This window comes from Arachis ipaensis, chromosome B6 (assembly GCF_059453495.1).
Source record: "Arachis ipaensis isolate K30076 ecotype BB chromosome B6, ASM5945349v1, whole genome shotgun sequence".
Lineage (NCBI taxonomy): Eukaryota > Viridiplantae > Streptophyta > Magnoliopsida > Fabales > Fabaceae > Arachis > Arachis ipaensis.
This window is the reverse complement of record NC_142441.1, coordinates 152,343,867-152,364,456: the sequence shown is the minus strand read 5'-3', so window position 1 is coordinate 152,364,456 and position 20,590 is coordinate 152,343,867. Positions and strand designations below refer to the sequence as shown.

Below are 20,590 nucleotides of genomic sequence, written 5' to 3'. Positions count from 1 at the left end.
CAATATTTGTTTTTTTATTTTTTTCTTTTGTAGAACTTGGGTCTAGTGACCTGGATTTAAATCAATAGTAGCCTTTGTAAAATAAAAAATATTGAGTAGTTGGGACTATGATACGGGCTTTATGCTAGAAATGTATCATTTAGTCTTGGGAATCAAACATAAAAATTAGTATTTTTATATTTTATTTAGTAGTAAATTTAACATAAAAAATATAAATTATGAAAGTTAATTTACAATAATTTTTTTTTTCATACAAAAATTTTAGAATGAAAAATATAATAATATAAAAATTAGTGTCTATATATTTTTTCTGTCAGGAATAATACGAAATATATGTCTTATTTACTAAACATAATTTTTTTGTTTCAATGTCTCGTATTTATCAACAAATGCAACCAAAAATCACTAAATTTTGAGTTGAATCTCATCTTATCTATATTATAATCTATTGACAATAGTAAAATTTTAAATGAAACTATAATAAATTGATTTTTGATTTGTCAAATTATATATATCAATTATACTACATGTATATCAAAATTAGCCACTAATATAAAATACATGTTGAAATATAAATATACATTAAAAATATATTAAACTACATATATATTTATACATAAATATATTAATAAATAATTAATTTCAGTGACTAATTTTAATGTACAAATAATATATATAATGAAAATGATTTAACCAACAATTCAAGCCACCTAGCATTTTAGGACATCTTAACTCTTAAGATGCCATGAACATTATCTTTGTACTTTATCCCTTTAAACCTTGCATGCACTAGTCCATGAAGTTTGAAATTAACAAATCATAACCCTAAACTTTTTCTAATTGTGATTTTTTTTAGAATTACTAGCGAATCAGTATAATTTATTCTTTTTTATTATTATTTGTAATTATTAATCTAATTATTTTATTCTAATAATTTAATAATATATTTTTAATTTTTATTTTTAAACATTAATAATTAACTACTAATAAAAAATAATAATTTTTTTAAATTTTTTAATTTTTTTTCCCGCTCTCAGTAAAGTGTATCCCCTTAAAGGTTAGCTTATGTCCGAAGCATCTCTTGAAGCTTTCGTAATATATATATACATGCAAAAGAAAAATGTTAGAAACCAGCAATTTTTGTGATTTGTAGCCATCAAATAGTCATTAATAATGATTTTAATGGTGTGAGATTGGTGTGAGATTTCATCCAATGGCTCACTTTTCTTTGCTAGTTACATGTTAGCCAGAATTTAACAAAGTTGCTGCCCCTAGACTTTTTCCATGCAAAATTACCTCCTTAGTTTTTTAGTGTTTTTTTAATATGTATTCTTTTGTAACAATTAATGAGAAAACTGTCAACATGATGATACATTTACACTTTTAAAAAAGGTTTCAAGAATTGATTTATACATTTTAAAGTTCACAAAATTAAAGTATACACATCATATAAAATTCGGATATTATGGCTTATATATATATAGACTCCTAACACATGAAGTACGGACACTTCGCTGAGTTATCATATTCGCGTGTTGGACACATTTCAGACACGACACTCACCGACACTCGTTCGACACGCGTGTCTGCTGTGTCCAACCGTGTTTAATAAAAAATAAAAAATTCTTCTCCGGACACGCCTGAACACACCTAAATACTATCACGTGTCCGCGTGTCCAGTCTTATTCTTAACATATATTCTTAAAATAAATTTAGATATAGTATATATTATTATTTATTAAAACAAAAAATATTTTAAATATTTGATATAATTAAAATAAAACATTAAAAATAATTAAAATTTTTAATTTATATTTTAATATCAATAAAATATCAAAATATCATTACAATTTATCTAAAAAATACTTTATATTTTATATATATGCGTGTCCCCGTGTTATGTAAGATTTTAAAATTCGCGTGTCGGTGTGTCCCGTGTCGTGTCCCGTGTCTGTGTCAGTGTCCGTGCATCATAGCTCCTAACCAGTGGCGGATCCAGGGGGCCTGAGGTGGCCATGGTCCCCCCATTTTTTTTTTTTAAAAAAGTAGTATTATTAGTTTATTATTATTATTATATATATATATATATATATATTAATTATAGATTAAATATATTTTAATATATTACACACAAAAAAAAATACATGTTAGTAATTTAATATGTATAAATTATAATGTGTATTATAATATATTAGTAGCAAATAAAAAATAAATTAAAAAAAACAATAAAAGCTTATAAATATATAAATAATTGAAAAGTTATTGAAATATATAGATTTGGATTAATGTAAAAAATTAACAACTATAAAAAAAATTATTTTGATTTTTTCTATGACAGCAATAACAATTGAATAGACTTTTTAAACAATAAAATTATTAAAATAAAATAAAAAAAATGAATTTTTAGCAAATTTATGATTGTATAAGTTGAAAAAGAGAATGCTTCAAAATTTATTCCAAATAGTAAATTGATAATTTTAGTTATATGAAATATCGCAGAACAAATTTAAAAATACCAAAACTTAAAAGTATGTAGTTGAATGTTGATTTTTATATAATATAATTATTAATTTTAACCTATATACTATAAATTATAGAAAAAGTCTAGGGGTTAGCAATTTTTGTGTTTTGTGGCCAGCACTTAACCATCAAAAGAAAAGTGAGTAGTTTCTCATCATTGGATGTAATCTCACACCATTAAAAATACTATTGATTACCAATTGATGATTACAAAACACAAAAATTGCTGGTCCCTAACACTCATCACAGACTTTTTGTTATATTATATTTTAATTTATTTTATATTTAATTTGGCCCCCTCTTATAAAATTTTTGGATCCGCTACTGCTCCTAACATATGTCGGCGAAGGACAAAAAAAAAAAAAGATGGTGGGCATAAATAAGATCAAAGAAGATAAATGCTTTTGCCAAAAAGATGTATATTATAGGAACTAAACATTTTGTTAGTTAGAAAGAATTAAAGATTCTCACAAAATTGGGATATAAAAAATTGCTTCCAAATTCCATACATACGAATATAGTAGTAGTAGAGGTACAAAATGTCAAAATCAGAACTTCAGATATTACTAAATAATTTTTTTGAAAAAAAAGAAAAGAAAAAAATGAATAGTAACGACCTAAAATAAAGAAGTGAATTAACACTAATAAAACTATCTAATATCTAAACCAAAAAAAAGAAGAAAACATTATTTTTTTTCTTTTTTCATTATAATTCCTGGATCCAATACACGATATGCATCTCTTTTTCTATATACCCATTAATTTGTTTACCAATTTTTCTAATATTACATTTATCCTTCAATGACAAACTCATTCATTCATCCATCTCCTTTCCTTTGCGCGAATGAGTTCTTTAAATTTGTCTAAATGCATCAACAAAAACGATCATCAACTTTCTCTCTCCCCTGCATAATTGGACACATTGCTCTGTCCCACTAAAATCTTAGCAGAGCCAACTTTTATAATTTGTACATATCTAATTCAACATTGAAGAAAATTCCTATATGATCTTAAAAGCAAGAAATCTCTAATTACTCTTAGCATTGCCCAGTCATCTTTAATTTCTAAACCACCTACTACCTTCCATTTTTTTTATTGAGAAAAGTATTAAGCTTTTCAACTTTAGCTGACACGTATTGTATACTTTAAACATTTAGACTGCGCAATTCAAAATAATATTGATTTATGAAACAACAAGTGGATCAATCAAATAAAGAGAAATTTGTTCATAGTCAATAATCCAAAGAGAAAAAAAAGGAGTGTTCATCATAGGGTGCCCAAAGAGCATCAAAAGGACAAGGCTTAATAACACAAACCTAAGCTACAATAAAGGGGTATATTTCTGTTCAACAAAACATATTCCTATTAATATGATGGCCACTAAACCAGTATGATGCACAAAACTAAGGCTAAGCTACAATCTTCTCTTTAATTCAGTGTCTTGGTCACCAACAGCAAACCTGTACAAAGAAACTCAATGGATAGAGTGAGCAAGTTTGAAACAGTATAATAATTATAAACAAAGAAAGCAGAGAAAGGTTCATGCTTACATATAGAGTTTGCTATAGGAACCAACTTTAAGATTACCCTTGGATTCAACCTTGGCAGAAAATTGACCATCATCAATTTGGAGCTTGACTATAGCATAAGGAACAAGGTCAAGATCACCACCACGTTCCTCAACAACCTTTTCATCTAGTTCCATGAAGAGATAAATCAGACTTTCCTCGCTACTGTAGTGGCAACAAAAAACATATGACACCCGTCCAGTCAGCTCTTCCAAACCATTCACGTGCACATCTGCCACGAGTTTCTGCTTAGAAGAGTCATAAATGTACCACATAGCTGCAGAGTCAACAATGAGTAAATAGTCACTGCATGCCAATCGAATGAGTTTCCTTGGATAAGAATCACGAATTAGCGGAAACTCCCACCAGCAAAGGTCTTCCCAAAGGTCTTCCCAAATGTTGGCCTCGAAATCATATGAGACGAGCCACTGGTTCTTACCAAAAGAACAATAAAACACAATGAGGGTCTTCTTATGAGGCTTCCTTCTGTCTTCCCACAAAAAGTAAGATTTAGGATTCTCAAACATGTACATATCTTTGGGCACTTCCCTTTTTTCCCATAAATCTAATTTTGGATAGTAGATTTCAACCCAATATCCACCGTCAGTGTCACCCCCAAAGATGCACACTTTGCCATGGTATGGGACCACTATGGGATTCATCCGGTAGTAGAACATGCTTCCGCATAAACTCCAAATCCAAGTAGAACCTTCGTACTTGAGGCACCACATTTTTGCAGGGAAAAAATGTTCCCATTCCAGCTCAAATTCAAATTTTGGTCCATTATTACACATGATACCACCAGCAGTGAACAAGTTGCCACCAAGGGAACAAAATCCTTGACGAATTGGTAATTTGAAATCGATTATTAGATCATCTGCAAGAGGCCATTGGGCAGTTACAGGACCTCCATCTTCAAGATCAACACTTCCATTGGCCTCAGAGATAATTAACATTCTGCGCCTGAAGGTTCTTTTTCTATCTACTACATCCACATTTTCCACCAACATATATATGCTTTTTGGATCAGAACAACCAACATCATCCTAGAATTAGAACAACAATCATAGTGTTTAGAATAAAATTATATAAGAAATTAAAACGTCATAGTTATAAACTGACCTCAGGTTCAGATTCCCTGCCATTAGCAACTGTATCTCCCGAAACCGTCACAACAACACTTCCCAACCACTTTTCAAAATCATAATCGTCTCGAACATGATCCAAATCCCTAAAATGATTGGCGGCCTTAGCCATCAAATTCTTACCATCCCTTTTGCCCACGACAAATGCAGTGAAATTGCAAGCCTTCACAACAACCGCTCCGATCCCAAAGCTCTCCGCGTTATGCACGAGCCAACTGGCGAAGACCTTTGCTCCTTTGGTGTCGGAGAACGGTCCGATAGGTAGGTTCCAAACAAACGAAGTTGAATGAACGAAGAGGATGAGGTTCTCCTTGGGTAGGTTTTCGGGATCGTAAGTCCGAGCATCTACGACCTCCAAAACGAGGCCTTTCGACTCTAACAAATCGCAGAGGAACTTCGCTAGGGCTTCTGCAGCTGAAGATCCGTCTCGCGGAACGAAGTTACACTTGCTCGGGAGGCTCACGAACAGGATCTTGCCACGTGGATTGCGTTTGGGTTGCTCTTGATGGAGTGTTATGAGATTCTCTTTGTGAGGGCGGAGGTGAGACTTGTAGATTAAGAAGAAGGATGCGGCAGTGACCGTGGCGGCGGCCACGCTGGACAGGATAGCGGAAACCGATACATCCGCCGGTAACGAAGGCAACCAAAGGGGCATTATTGGCTATAAGCTCAATTTTGATGCAGCCGTCGAAGAAGGTGACTACTGCATGTCTGCATGTGTCTTGGTCAGGGGTGTTCAAATGATCCAAATTAAACTGTTCATCCAATTTAATCCAAATCGAAAATCGATTAAAATCGTATTAATTTGAATTGAGTAGTGTTAGGGAGCCAATGACCTAAGCGTAAACATCTCATGTTATAAAGAGTTAATTTTGGGTTCACCAAAGTTCGAACTTTTGACCTTTCAAATCTGCAACTCTAATACCATGTCTTGAAAACACTCATCCCAAAAACGTAACTTGACAGGATAATGTAACACTAATAATTATCTCTAATACTTTCTAAACCTTCATTGTACCACGCTTAGGGGTCATTGGCTCCCTATACTTTCTCATTTGAATTTGATTGGATTTTATTTTTTGCAAACCGTTGAATCGGATCGAATTTCGAATTTACTTTTTATAACCGATCAAATCCAATCCAAACCGGACAATATATTATATTATTATTTTATTATTATGTTTACAATTATACTTATAACATATTCAATTTGTTATACATTTTTATATTTTTTATGTATTATTATTATTTAATAGATGTTTTATGTTCAAAATGTGATTTATTTATTTATTTTAACCAACCTATAATTTTATTTTTATTGTTATGTTATCGTTAGTTTTTATAAGATATTGTTAAGACTTATTAGATCATTGTTAGTTATTTAAAATTTGATGTTAAAACTTGTTATATATATTTAATTTTTTTAATTTACAAAACCGTAAATCTAAATCGCTTGAAATTGGATCGGATCAGATCGAATTTTTTTTTTAAATCATCCAATCTAAACTACACCACAAATAAACATAATGTTCGAATAAGATGAATGTTTGACTTAAAACCGATTTAAACCGTATTGCAAACACCTTAGTCATAGTTCTTTTTGGCATTTGGCCTGAAACTGCTTCTACACGGGCCGTATTGTCAACACAGGAAGCCCTATAAAATTTTAAAGAACACCGTAAAATTCAAAAACTTCAATAGGGAAGTGTTATACCAAAGTTTGTTTAATATCTAAAAAATAAAGGTAGAGTTATAAAATATAAAAAAGAATTTTAACTAACACAAAATTATCTATCAAAAAATACTATTATTTTGTTCTTTTCCTTAGAAACTAAAATAGGTTTTTGGATCCAATAAAACATAAATAATATTATACATCCAATTTTATTTTAATCAAGTCTAACTAAATTAATTATTAATTGTTGAATATGGATATATATTTCAAGAATTTTATTAATTGTTGAATTGGTTTATGAATTGATTTTGCTGATTATGAATTTTGTTGAATGTTAATTGTTGTTGCTGTGCTGATGTTGGTTTATGAGAATTTTTTTTATTTTTTTATGTAATAATGAAAAATTTGGATTTTACCATAAATTTATATCACGATGAAAAGTTTGATACAGGTATGGTCTAAAATATTTGATCCACTTTGGTCATATAACATTTGATGCAAAATTTTGCAAATAAATTTGATTCAAAAGCTGCTGTAAACAATTTTAAGTTCAATGCAATTATGTAACAGCACTCTGCTGTTAACAAATTTATAGGAATGCACACTTTACTCTATAAAGTGAAATTCAAATTTTAGAGAATTCAAATTCCGTTTAAAAAGAGTAGTCATATTATAGAATGTAAGTAAAATACCCACACTTAATTGGTCCTAGGATCACTCACTCATATAAATGACGCTATCATATTTTTTATTTTTCAAACTCACTAACACTCATAATAATAAGGAGAGAATTTTTGAAAGAAACACTAAGTATTTTAATTCATAGAGAGATAGATAACAACATATATATGAAGCCTTTATATAGGCAATACTTCCTACTAAAATAATAATTTATGAATCACAACTCAATTTTGTAAGGACCACTATTTTATGAGTTGGCTTCATGAATCTTCTTTCAACTTGTATTCATGTAGTTTCCATAATCTTCTAATTTGCTTGACTTCCAATTTCAATTCAATTTGATTTTGAATTTCTTCAATGTTGTAGATGTACTACTCTCTTAAATGTTCTTCAAAAATCTTCAAGCTTCCAACATCTTCTAGCAAATAGATGATTATTGTTTTCAACTCAAACTTTTCTTCTTAAATTCGTTAACCATGTTTCATGAAGATTCTAGTCCATGCAAGTTGATTTAAAATTTTAATCAACATTGCCTCCCTTAAATCAAACTTGCAGAATTAAGCATCTTCTTCAATTTATAAAATAACTCGATCTTCAATGGCTTTGTAAATATATCAGCAACTTGTTCTTTAGTTGGACAATACTCGATCACTGGTTTTTGTTTGTATCCTTTTTGCAACTAATCTTACTTTGAAACGATCAACTTCACCACTAGGTTTGTACTTAGTCTTGTAAACCCACTTTACTCCTATTGGCTTCTTATCTGCTGGTAAATCTATCAGCTCCCATGTGTCATTCTTCTCAATGGCATAAATCTCCTCATCCATTGCTTTCTTCCAATTGTTGTCTTTAAAGGCTTCTTCAAAGTTCAACGGCTCACAATCTGAAAATAGAGCAAAATTTATGATTTCTTCATCGGACGGATCGTTGTCATTGCCAACTTCATAATCTGTTAATCTAGCAGGTAGTCTCATCTCTCTTTGAGGTCTTCTAGATGATTTTGGTTGTTTGGTTGTGTCTGGTTGTCTTTCTTCATCATCATCACATGTATTTGAAATTACAATCGACTGCTTTTCTGTCTTTGTGTTCCAGTCCCACATGGCTTTCTCGTCAAACGTCACGTCTCTGCTGATGATCACTTTCTTTGTTTCTGGATTGTACAACTTGTATGCTTTTGAGTCTGTGCTATAGCCAATAAAGATACACTTCTCGCCTTTGTCATCTAACTTCTTCCTTAATTGATCTAGTACGTGGGCATAAGCGATACACCCAAAGACTCTGAAATGATGAATGGAAGGCCGCTTTCCACTCCAAGCTTCCTCTGGAGTTTTATCACGAACACTTTTTGTTGGACACCTATTTAAAATATGAACTGCTGTTGCGATTACTTCTACCCAAAACTCTTTAGGCATTTGTTTTGACTTGAGCATGCATCTAACCATATCCATGATGGTTCTATTCTTTCTTTCAGCAACTCCATTTTGTTGAGGAGTATATCTAGTTGTTAGTTGGTGTTGAATTCCGTGTTGCTTAAAGTATTCTGAACACGCAAGATATTCTGTTCCTCTGTCTGTTCTGAGAATTTTGATTTTACAGCCACTTTGTTTTTCGAAAAATGCCTTGAATGTCTTAAAGACATCACATGCTTCTGATTTTTGCTTCAGAAAGTATACCCATGTATATCTACTAAAATCATCAATAAAAGTGATAAAGTACCTGCTACCACCATTACTTGGAACTTCTACAGAACAGAGATCTGAATGCACAATTTCAAGTAATCTTCTAGCTCTCCAAGACTTTTCTGTAGGGAAAGGATCTCTGTGCTTCTTTCCCAGTTGACAAATCTCACAAACACAATTGGGAATATGAATCCGTGGTAGACCAGAAACAAGTCCTTTTCTTGACAGGTAGTTTAGGCCAGAAAAATGAAAGTGCCCAAACCGCATATGCCACAACCAGTTATCATCAAGTATCACAGAACTCATGCAAGAGGGATTAACATGTTGAATTTTTAACGAAAACATTCTGTTTGAAGTCATATTTGCTTTATCAATGAACCTTCCATTGTTGTCAAATACAGTGCAATATCCACGATAAGTTATCATCTTATATCCCTTCTCAGATTTAATTGCCCCATACTCAGTAAATTGTAATCAAGTTCAGGAGCATAGAAAACATCAGAAATATAACTCAGAGAACCATCTTTCAATATGATTGGTATGTGCCATTTTCCTTCAATAGGGATCTTTGTACTATTACCAAACTTCAATAATAGTTTAACCGAATCATCTAATGAAGAAAATAACTCCTTTCTACCAGACATATGATTACTGCAAGCATTATCCAAGTACCATATATTTTCATCTTCAGCACATGAATTACTTGTAAAAAATAAAGTATGAGTACCCGGGTTATCATCAGTATTTTGATGCTGATTTTCTGCAACGTGTGCTTGATTGTTATTCACCATTTTGAATCTGCAATCTGTTGCTTTGTGTCCATACTTTCCACAATGAAAGCAGTTGAAATTGGTTATTTCCTGATAAAAATTACCTCGACCTCTTCCTCGGTTGACAGGCCTGAAATTCGTTCCACCTCTTCCTTGATTAGGTAGTGTAAAATTGTTGTAACTTCCTTGGTTGTAATTGCCACGACCTCTACCTCTACTTTGAAAATTGAAACCACGACCTTGTCTTTCTTGTGTACGGCTTGATTCTACAACATTGTTTAAATTCACTCGGCTTTTCAGGGCTTCCTCGATTGATTTTTCTGATTTCTCCAGTATTCTAATGACGTGGCTTTCCATGGTTCCTTGCAAATCTGCAATCGTCATAGTATCCATATCGTGGAACTCTAATATCGTAGTCACCACATGGTCATACTTCATTGGCATGGTGCGAAAAATTTTCTCCACCACTTTGCTATCGGGCATATCTTCTCCATAGACTCTCATCTTATTGACAAGATCTGTAACACGAGTAAAATATTGCTCAACAGTTTCTGAGTTAGACATCTCGTACCTTTCGTATTCTCTTCTCAAAGACTGTAACTTTGCTTTCTGAGCTTTATCTACGCCTTTGTATGACAGCTTTAACGTGTTCCATGCTTCCTTTGCACTTTTGGCATTTGCTATTTTGCCAAACACCGTATAATCTACTCCTTGATGAATTTGAGATAGCGCCAATTGATCTCTCCTCTGTTGGGCAGCATCTGCTCCTTCTTGCAAACCCGGTTCAATGAAATTTCACAGGTTCTGGGCCTTCAAATGGGTAGACATCAAAGTCTCCCAATAACTATAATCAAGTTTTCCATCTAACTTGGGACCGGACCACACAATGTTAAAAGTGTTTGCCATACCGACTTTATGAATAAACAACTATGTGAGAACTCTCCCACACCTCACAAACTCTCAAACACCAGGCGCTGGATTAACCAGCTCTGATACCAATTGTAAGTAAAATACCCACACTTAATTGGCCCTAGGATCACTCACTCATATAAATGACGCTATCATATTTTTCATCTTTCAAACTCACTAACACTCATAATAATAAGGAGAAAATTTTTGAAAGAAACACTAAGTATTTTAATTCATGGAGAGATAGATAACAACATATATATATATGAAGCCTTTATATAGGCAATATAGAATAGTCATCAATGGCCACGTTCAAAAGTGTAGTCTTATCTTTAGCTATTGACACATTTTAAAAGTGTATCCATATTTTTGGTTATTGACACGCTTTAAAAGCGTGACCGTATTTTCGGCTTGGCACATTTGAAAAGCACGGCTATAGGGTCACACATACGGTCACGCTAAAAAAGCATGGTAATCAATAGAAACATGACAAAAAAGTGTGGCGATATATTAATAAAAGCGTGGCAATAGAGCTACCAGCACGCTTGCATATCTGATCCTTTCAAAAGCATGCCTATAAAGAGAGAATGTGACAAAAATAAAGAAGAGAATAAAAACTCAATAAAAATTATAGAACGTGTACAACAAGTAAATAGGAGAGAGCTATATTAGTTAGTGTTCTGTTTCAATAACAAATAGTTAGTCTTATAGCTATATATAGAAGGTCTATAGTGTATTCAAGCATATAATTCATTTATTCATAGCATTTTGCACAATTCTAATTGAAGGATGACCAACTCTTTTGTACACATGAAGCACTTTGATTCCTTGAGGACCCTTCCATTTCCAAATGATGTTCCAAGTTTGGTCTTCATTTAAATTTTCATTAGATAAGAGCTTGTAGGTACTCGCTATGTCAAGATTTCCATCCTTCAAATGCTTCCACAAGATTCTGTCTTCACCCCACGGCTTGAACCCGTGACATTGAAGTCTCACGGAGACAACTTAACCGTTGCTCCAAGGCTCCCCTTCATTGTAATTGATACCCAAAAGGCCAAAAAAGTTTCTTTTCCATTTACCATGTAATATGTAAAAATGGATGAGAAGAGTGGAAAGATGTTATGTTATCAAAGTTTGTGCATTGTGTTCTTGATGGTATAGATCTAAAGCCGATGTCGTTCGTGAAATCATGATGTTTTTATAGCTTCTCAAGTGTTGGCATTAATTAAGTATATGCTACTCAATTTTCACCAGAATTTAGTAATTTACACCTTATACCTCATTGCGGTAGCTGTTAATTCGGTAATATATATCTTTTGACAGATTCCAACAAACCCTGCTGGTCTTATTGAATATAGGGCACATCCATTCTGGGTCCAAAAATATTGCCCTTCTCATGAACACGATAACACTCCTAGATGTTGCAGCTGTGAGCGAATGGAGGTTAGTATGAATGAAAAATTTTATCATGAATGAACTTTTATTGTGAACAGTGTAATTAAAGTTTTCTACCTTTGTACGCAGCCACGAGAGACTGGATATATCGGTCTTAATGATGGCCGGAAGCTTTGCTTAGAGTGCCTCGACTCTGCTATCATGGATACAAAGCTCAATGCTTATGAGTACATAAATCTTTCAAAGTTAACAAATCTAGCTCTGCAAGGGAAAAAATTCTTCAGTGTATTCTTCTTCTGCCTTTGTGTCTGCTAGTTTGCTCATGCTATTTTTCTTCATATTCTTGTTGATATTGAATTTATATGTTTGCATATTCCTGTTTCCTCATCTTGTGGTTGGATGAATCATGATTCTATTTATGAATACAATTCTTTTTTATCTTTTCAGATTGCTTACTGGATCGATCCTAGCTCACGAGATGATGCATGCTTGGCTGCGGCTTAAAGGTACTATTTCACCTAGAAATTCTTTGAATGTAGAGTATCATGTGAACTTTGTTATCCATTTTGGAGTTTAGGGTTTAAGATTTAAGGAATTTATTCATACATTTCAATATCTGTCATCAAATCGATGTACTTGGTTTTAAGCTATCTGCTCTATTTGTGAAGGCTACCGAACCCTAAGTCAAAACGTCGAAGAAGGTATATATCAGGTTATGGCATACATGTGGTTGCATTCTGAGCTCACTTCGGCGTCAGCCTCATCTTCATCTTCAACATCTAGAAAAGGGAAAAGACCCCCTTTTGAGATGAAGCTCGGCGAGTTCTTCAAGCACCAGATTGAATCCGACATCTCTCCAGTTTACGGAGACGGGTTTAGGGCAGGTCACCAAGCAGTACAGAAGTATGGTCTTCAGAAGACCCTAAACCATATATGGATGACTGGTACTTTTCCATTTTGAAAAGCATTGAGAAAAAACCCTCCCACTTTTTGTTTTTACACATTGTTTTTTCCCTCATTCTTTTCTGGAGATAAAAAGGTTCCTTGGGGCATTAGATTTGGCAAACTCATTATTTTTTTGTAGTTGTAATTAAAATGGATACCATTTTGGATGCATTGATTACATTCATATTATTTTTTGCAACATAATAGTACTTTTGTAGCAAAAGAAGAAAAAGTGAAAAACCATGGGGAGAACACTTTCATAGCAAAGGTGTAGTCTTAGGGTACTAGAGAGGTCCATTTTTATTAATTAAATTTTTTATAATATATAAAATTTGATACAATAATTGTGAAATTTGAAATATCCTATAACAACTACAAAGAGAAAAAAACAAAATTGTACATTCAACCTTATTATATGTAGACATAAATTCTGCACACATTTATTAACATTTCAACATGACAATTTTCTCCAACAATTATTATGGGACTCAGAAAGTGTTTTCCACAAGGTAGAGACCACCTCTGACATGTTTGGTCTACTTTCTGATTCTTGATTCAAGCAAGCTAAACATAGCTTAACTAGCATCAAAGCACTTTTTCTCTCAATGTTTCCAATGAGCCTTGGATCAAAGAAAAAACTCAACTTCTCTTCTTCATGCTCCTTGCCAATGAGATTATTCATCATGATCCTAGAAACCATTATTATTCCTTCTCTTGATAAACCAGGCATTGTAACACATTCTTTGCCAGTGATCAATTCCAAAAGTACCACTCCAAAGGCATAAAAATCATCTGAAGTGTGAGAAGAACTTGAACTTATTATCATTCTCCTTTCTAATAATTCTTCTGCAAGAGAAAAATTTGCTATTTTTGCCCTTAGATCTTTGTTTAGAAGAATGTTTCCACTGTTAATACCATTGTGAACATAACAAGGATATGTGAAGTTGTGAAGATATTGAAGTCCATTTGCAATATCCAAAGCAATTTGAATCCTCTTTGACCAACTTTTATGCAAAAATGAGTTTTCTTCACTACTAAGCCATTCTCTTAAGGATCCATTTTCCATGAATTCAAACACCAGATAGAACAAATCTTCATTTTCACAATACCCTTGAAGCTTGATCAAGTTGAAATGGTTGATTCTTCTAAGCAAATTTATTTCCTTTGATGCATACCCTTTACTTATTCTTCTTTTGACAGCAAAACTTTCCCTTTTGTTGCCGAATTTGCTGTGAAATACAGAACCTTTGATTCTGTTCCTTGAACTGAAATTTTCGGTAGCATCCTTGATTTCCTCAAACTTGTACAATTTGGAAGAGTTCACATCAATGCTCGCTATTTCGACGGGGATATCTTCTGAAATCACGCCATTTCTCTTATGGATTTTGCCTGCCTTGATGAATCTTTTTGATATCTTTCCTATCAAAGACACTAGAGATGACATGATGCTCAGAATCAATATAGCAGCAAGAACTATATTGAATATTACTAGTATCTTTAACTCGATCCCTTTGGAACCGGTTTTGGCATGTGGTGAAGTAGAATCATATGGTGGATCATTGGCAACTATGATTGTTGATGAACTCAGTGGTTCACTTGGCAAAGGAATCAGAAGAGTTGTGAATGGAAAAATTGTAGTTTCCATGGAAATACTTATATATGTTGCAACAATATTAACACAAATATTAAATATCATAAGATATGATATGTGAATATGACAATTCCATTGAAATATAAAATACTTAAAAGAAACTATCATCACAAGTAAGCTAAAAGACAGAGTAGTGAATGAAATGAACCAATATCTTTGAAGTAGTATTTGGAGATTATAAAATTAAGAATAGATTGATAGATTTATAAATCACTTATTATGATTAGAATCTATCAAAAAGTGTTTAAAATTACCATTGGCTTCAAGAATATTCTGTATTGTTGCATTGAATCTTGATGCAATGCTAGAAATGGTGTCACCCCAATTCACAGAATAAGTCATCAAATACTTGGTGCCATTTCTTTCTTGATTCCATGTTGGACAAGCACATTGGTGGTCGAATATCAGGGACGAACTTAGCCAATTTTTGCAACATTGAAGAATATGTTTTTGGAGGACCAGTATCATGGTAAATTGAGTATACACAACATCAAAGTTGGATTTTTCGGGAGCGGGCAGTTGCGTGCTATTTTAACAGATATGGAATGCCGAAATGATGGGGCTAGTACTGAATACATTCAAGACAAACAACTGCTTGATGTCAAGGTGCTCAGATCAATCATTTACCAGATTATTAATCTTCCTTTTGAAGCCGGTAACGAACCTCACATTGCTAAAGTGAAAGAATTGTATCATCAACTTGATTTCCTCGAAAAAAATATGAAGCCAGGTATAATTTTTTGTCTTTTCTAATTGTGTGTGTGTGTGTTTTTTTTTTTTTTAAACTTACATTTTAATGCATATAAATCCAAATATTTACTTTTAAAAAAGAATATTTAAAATGCAAATTAACCTTGAGCTATGAAAGCAAGCTAAGGGAGTATATTTAAAATGCAAATTAACTTTTTTTGACATCAAATGATTTTTTTTTTCTTTATTAAACTGAACATAAAATGCTGGGTTCATCCCCCACCTTATTGTTAAGGGGGTAATTTTCTTAAATTAAAATATGTCAGTTTAACAAAGAAAAAAATCATTTGATGTCAAAAAAAGTTAATTTGCATTTTAAATATACTCCCTTAGCTTGCTTTCATAGCCGAAGGTTAATTTGCATTTTAAATATTCTTTTTTAAAAGTAAATATTTGGATTTATATGCATTAAAATGTAAGTTTAACAAAAAAACACACACAATTAGAAAAGACAAAAAATTATACCTGGCTTCATATTTTTTTTCGAGGAAATCAAGTTGATGATATAATTCTTCCACTTCAGCAATGTGAGGCTCGTTACCGGCTTCAAAAGGAAGATTAATAATCTGGTAAATGATTGATCTGAACACCTTCACATCAAGCAGTTGTTTGTCTTGAATGTATTCAGTACTAGCCCCATCATTCCAGCATTCTATATCTGTTAAAATAGCACGCAACTGCCCGCTCCCGGAAAATCCAACTTTGATGTTGTGTATACTCAATTTACCATGATACTGGTCCTCCAAAAACATATTCTTCAATGTTGCAAAAATTGGCTGGAATATTTGTATAAATTCGTCCCTGATATTCGACCACCAAGTGCTTAAGCTGCCTTTATAACCGTCCGTTATTGCCCTTCTTTCCGAGACATCGAGATGGTGCATTTGTAGACAATTGCCATGGTCTGAATGACAGATAACCTGTGTTTGGTACCATCATTTTATAAAAGCAATGTCGGCAGATTCTTCAAACTCATGAATCACTGCCTTATATTCCTGACCACCAAATCCAATGTCTAATAGTTGACCTCCGTCGTCTGTCTCTTCGTCTAGAAACTCATAATAAAACTGCCCAGCACAAGCCATTGATATGGCTAAACCTAAACAAAAATTTCAATAATGATTTTATTTTCATTTTTGCAGCAACAAGAAAATTTCAACAAAAATTTCAAGAAAATTTTCATTTTCACTAATGATAGCTGAACTCATCCTTTTTATTGACAATTCTGAATTCTGATTAAGGTCCAAAGTTAGTAACATTCAAATGCACCTGTTTAACAAATGCACTCTGTTTAAATATCAAGGAAGCAATGCTATTAAAAAATCAACAACTAAGTTTAGGCCTAGCAATTCAACAAACATGTAATGTGCAAGAGAAAGGAAGTGATGCAATTCACTGATTATTAAGTTCCGCTACCTAATATTTATAATACAAAGCAATTCATCAAACATGTAATGCGCAAGAAAGCAATGCTTCTTAAAAATCAGCAACTAAGTTTAGGCCTAGCAATTCAACAAACATGTAATATGCAAGAAAAAGGAAGTAAAGTAATTCATCGATTATTAAGTTCAAATTCATCAAAATGTACTATGCAGTCAAAGAAAGTAAAGCAATTGACCAATCTCTTGCTTGAATATAAGCATAGAGTTCTGAACAAATTCACTCTCCAATCATATTAGGATCAAAGTAAGAGTAAAAAGGATTACAGAGTTGCTCACATGAAACTGAAGTAGCTGATGCAGTGGTAAGGTGGTGAACTGAATCGTCAACAGTAGTAGAGAGCAGATGATTGAGCGACCCAGTTAAGGTCCAAAGTTAGTAACATTCAAATGCACTCTGTTTAAATATCAAGGAAGCAATGCTATTAAAAAATCAACAACTAAGTTTAGGCATAGCAATTCAACAAACATGTAATGTGCAAGAGAAAGGAAGTGATGCAATTCACTGATTATTAGGTTCCGCTACTAATATTTATAATACAAAGCAATTCATCAAACATGTAATGTGCAAGGAAGCAATGCTTCTTAAAAATCAGCAACTAAATTTAGGTAGGGCTGGGCATGGTTTGGATTTTTATAAATTCAAATCGGATCCATTTCAGAACCAATTTTATGGTTCATGAAACCAAACCAGAACTGGATTGAAGAGAGAAACCGGTTCTAAACCGGTTTGAAAAAACAATAACTGGTTTTAAACCGGTTTTAGAATTTAAATCCAATTTTATTTATAAACCGGTTTTAAATCCAGTTTTACATATAAAACCGGTTTTAAATCCAGTTTTTTTTAAATCCAAATCTAAAATCCAAATCTAAAATCCGGTTTTTTTAACACAAACTAATCCAATTCTTGATGCCAAACATGCTAAAATTAACACAAACTAATCCAAAGAAACAGCAGCCAATAAAACTTCAGCATTAACTCTACCTTATCCCTATAAAAAGTAGTCACTCAAGCATCAGAATATGTTTAGTAAACTAAATTAGACAATTATTCTTAATTCTGATCAAAACTAAAAGTGCCTGAATCAACATAAATAATCAGACCCCATATTAATTAAATACTGGTAGTAACTAATAGTGACCTATCATAATCACAGAAAAGGGAAGCATTAGAATGAAAATCTGAAACCAACTTCTCCACTTAGAGCCAAATCAAAGAAAAGGTGAAATGTGATGTCAAATGTGTGGTAAAATACAAAACAGCTTTAAAAAATGTTCGTGTCACTTGTATTCTCCCCATGCCATCATTCAAGATCAACTCAACATAGTATCCCCATAATTGCCCTTGGCAAGACACTAGTTGGAATTATTACATATTCTGGGCAATGGCTAAACTTTCTAGTAAGAACAGATTTGGGTTTATATCTGCGTTATTATAAGTTGTGATTCACAACAGAACTACCTAGTGTTCCAACATCCCCAATGAAGTGAAATCTAACAGCATCAATATGCATGGCAAAATCGTGATAAATCAGATTCTTTGCAAAATGTACACCACTATTATAGTCATACAAAGAATAAAGATAATACAAATCCTAAAATTTCATTAAATTCATATACTTGTTTGTATATGCACACTTTTGCATTCTAGAAAAGAGTTAAAAGAAGAAGAATAAGGGAGTGGGCAAGGTGGATCACACCTTCACGCTTATTATAGGCTTCTTCAGATATTGTATATTTTCCACCAATGAAGTATCTTCCAGCCAGCCACCAGATGTAACAGATGATGGATCAAGATCTACAACATGTAAACAAAACCTGCCAAAGAAGAACACAAAAATTCATCATTTGAAGTGTTCTTACTATCCCTCTTATGCAGCATTGTTCAAATTCATCATTCATCCCTGCAAATTAATCATGATATTGAGCCCACAACCATATGAAACCTTACCCCTATCCTTACTTATAAACAACTTTAACATCATTATATGGCAATATTCTAAAATTTCCATGTCCTCTAAGACCAAGAGTCCTCATGTAATTGCAATGGTGCCTTAACTCTACCTCTTTCAACAAATAAATTGGCACAACTAGCATGAAAGAATTGATTAATCATCATAATATAAACCCAACTTCCTTTCTCTTATGGCAGACCAAAGCACATGCATATTTTAGTGACCAAACATTATATGACGCTCTCAGGCAAAAAATATATCCGGCAAAATTGGGTCTATCACTGCTTATTACAATATTACTATTCTATACATAATGCATGCTCCCTAGTCCAAATTTGATAAAGTAATCTACTCACCATTAAGAAATCATCTTGAAATTTCCCAGATTCAATAGCAGGCAATCTTATCAGGAGACTTGACACTTGTCTTAACAGTGAATTTTCACAAGGAACATCACCTGCATTATAAACAAAGGTTGAAACAATAGTTACTACTGGAAGTTTCAACAAATGTGGACCATGTATGATAATATTGTTCAAGCCAGAAACAGAAATACTTCCCATGGAAACACGGTGCACCTATTAACTTGAATGTGGTTTAGCGTTGTTGAGTGTTGAATTAGCTTAAAATATGTGATAAATAAAAACTTCAAAATTAGATTTTTCTTAGCAGAGATTAAGCTACATAAATGGCAGAATGCAGATACACCAAGAGAAAATCCTACTAGTAAATAAATAACCCCCCCCCCCCGCGTTTTTTTTTAAAAAAAGAAAATGATTACTTTATGAATTGATGACTTTGATCCTAAATCTTATCAGTTCATTAAGGATTCAACTACTACTTAGTTTAATTAGATATTTTTCAACAAAAAGTGAACCACAGTGAAGAAGAAACTTACAGCACGATCCATTGAAATGGAGAGTTCAAATGTTCAATACTGAGAGATTTTAAAATCTGCACATTCAATCCATTGAAGTGAAGAAGTCAATATACTCATGAAGGAACAAAACAAAACAAATCAACAAAATAGAAAAAACCCAGATAAAACTCAGAACTCAGAACAAGGGCAAGGAGGAGGCTTACCTCAATTGATGAGCATGAGCTCCGGTGAGCCACCAACGAAAGAAGAAGAGAACCGAAAAAGAGAGAAGACAGAGTCGCGAATGGGAGGTCGAGGACTCGAGGCAGAGAGACAGAGTCTCGAATCAAAGTGAAGACTGAAGACTCGAAGAGGTAGAGGCCGACGAACCACCGGCGAGCTCCGACGAGAGACAGAGAAGAAGAAATGTTGACGGTGGATTTGTCGGAGAGTGGATTTGGTTTCGTTGAAGGGGATTTGTCGAAGAGGAGAAGACTCAAAAATCAAAATTAGGGTTTTTTTAGATCTGGATTTTAATTTAATTTGGATATGGATTTGGATCCGGTTTAAAACCATTTAAATGGATTGGATCAAAAACCAAACTATAAAATAAATATAATTTGGTTTGGATTTTTTTTTGGTTTAAAAT

The 20,590-nt window shown here is 32.9% G+C and overlaps 3 protein-coding genes and 1 pseudogene across 4 annotated transcripts; 1 reads left to right on the top strand and 3 right to left on the bottom strand.

The window, feature by feature from the left end:
• Window positions 1–3,725: 3,725 nt before the first annotated feature.
• Window positions 3,726–5,953, bottom strand: LOC110264194 (uncharacterized). The gene is made up of 3 exons (XM_088491602.1): window positions 5,211–5,953; window positions 4,071–5,134; window positions 3,726–3,980 (listed from the first exon to the last, which is right to left on the bottom strand). Exons 1-3 carry the CDS (start codon window positions 5,886–5,888, stop codon window positions 3,935–3,937), a joined length of 1,788 nt encoding a protein of 595 aa, XP_088347728.1. The 5' UTR covers window positions 5,889–5,953; the 3' UTR covers window positions 3,726–3,934.
• A 3,737-nt stretch (window positions 5,954–9,690) lies between these two features.
• Window positions 9,691–10,944, bottom strand: LOC107647806 (uncharacterized; annotated as a pseudogene).
• A 1,098-nt stretch (window positions 10,945–12,042) lies between these two features.
• Window positions 12,043–13,451, top strand: LOC107647805 (protein DA1). The gene is made up of 5 exons (XM_088491200.1): window positions 12,043–12,102; window positions 12,271–12,390; window positions 12,472–12,627; window positions 12,776–12,848; window positions 13,011–13,451. The coding sequence occupies exons 1-5, from the start codon at window positions 12,043–12,045 to the stop codon at window positions 13,301–13,303; spliced, it is 702 nt and encodes a 233-aa protein (XP_088347326.1). The 3' UTR covers window positions 13,304–13,451.
• A 215-nt stretch (window positions 13,452–13,666) lies between these two features.
• LOC110263656 (protein LYK5-like) lies at window positions 13,667–20,498 on the bottom strand. 2 transcript variants are annotated; one of them, XM_088492180.1, is made up of 7 exons: window positions 20,166–20,497; window positions 19,981–20,036; window positions 19,439–19,539; window positions 18,828–18,945; window positions 17,407–17,524; window positions 15,193–16,787; window positions 13,667–14,718 (listed from the first exon to the last, which is right to left on the bottom strand). In XM_088492180.1, the coding sequence occupies exons 6-7, from the start codon at window positions 15,404–15,406 to the stop codon at window positions 13,739–13,741; spliced, it is 1,194 nt and encodes a 397-aa protein (XP_088348306.1). In that variant the 5' UTR covers window positions 15,407–16,787; window positions 17,407–17,524; window positions 18,828–18,945; window positions 19,439–19,539; window positions 19,981–20,036; window positions 20,166–20,497; the 3' UTR covers window positions 13,667–13,738. The 2 variants fall into 2 exon arrangements, with proteins under 2 accessions (XP_088348306.1, XP_088348305.1); XM_088492179.1 differs by having other exon boundaries at window positions 13,667–16,787; window positions 20,166–20,498.
• Window positions 20,499–20,590: the final 92 nt, after the last annotated feature.

Coding starts and splice junctions, on each gene's coding strand:
- LOC110263656 (XM_088492179.1), bottom strand. CDS start 15,046: ATGATAGTTTCTTTTAAGTATTTTATATTTCAATGGAATTGTCATATT.
- LOC107647805 (XM_088491200.1), top strand. CDS start 12,043: ATGGATGAGAAGAGTGGAAAGATGTTATGTTATCAAAGTTTGTGCATT. Junction 12,103..12,270: donor TGTGCATTGTGTTCTTGATG/GTATAGATCTAA, acceptor ATCTTTTGACAG/ATTCCAACAAACCCTGCTGG. Junction 12,628..12,775: donor AAGGGAAAAAATTCTTCAGT/GTATTCTTCTTC, acceptor AATACAATTCTT/TTTTATCTTTTCAGATTGCT.
- LOC110264194 (XM_088491602.1), bottom strand. CDS start 5,888: ATGCCCCTTTGGTTGCCTTCGTTACCGGCGGATGTATCGGTTTCCGCT. Junction 5,135..5,210: donor GCAGGGAATCTGAACCTGAG/GTCAGTTTATAA, acceptor TTCTAATTCTAG/GATGATGTTGGTTGTTCTGA. Junction 3,981..4,070: donor TCCTATAGCAAACTCTATAT/GTAAGCATGAAC, acceptor TTCTTTGTACAG/GTTTGCTGTTGGTGACCAAG.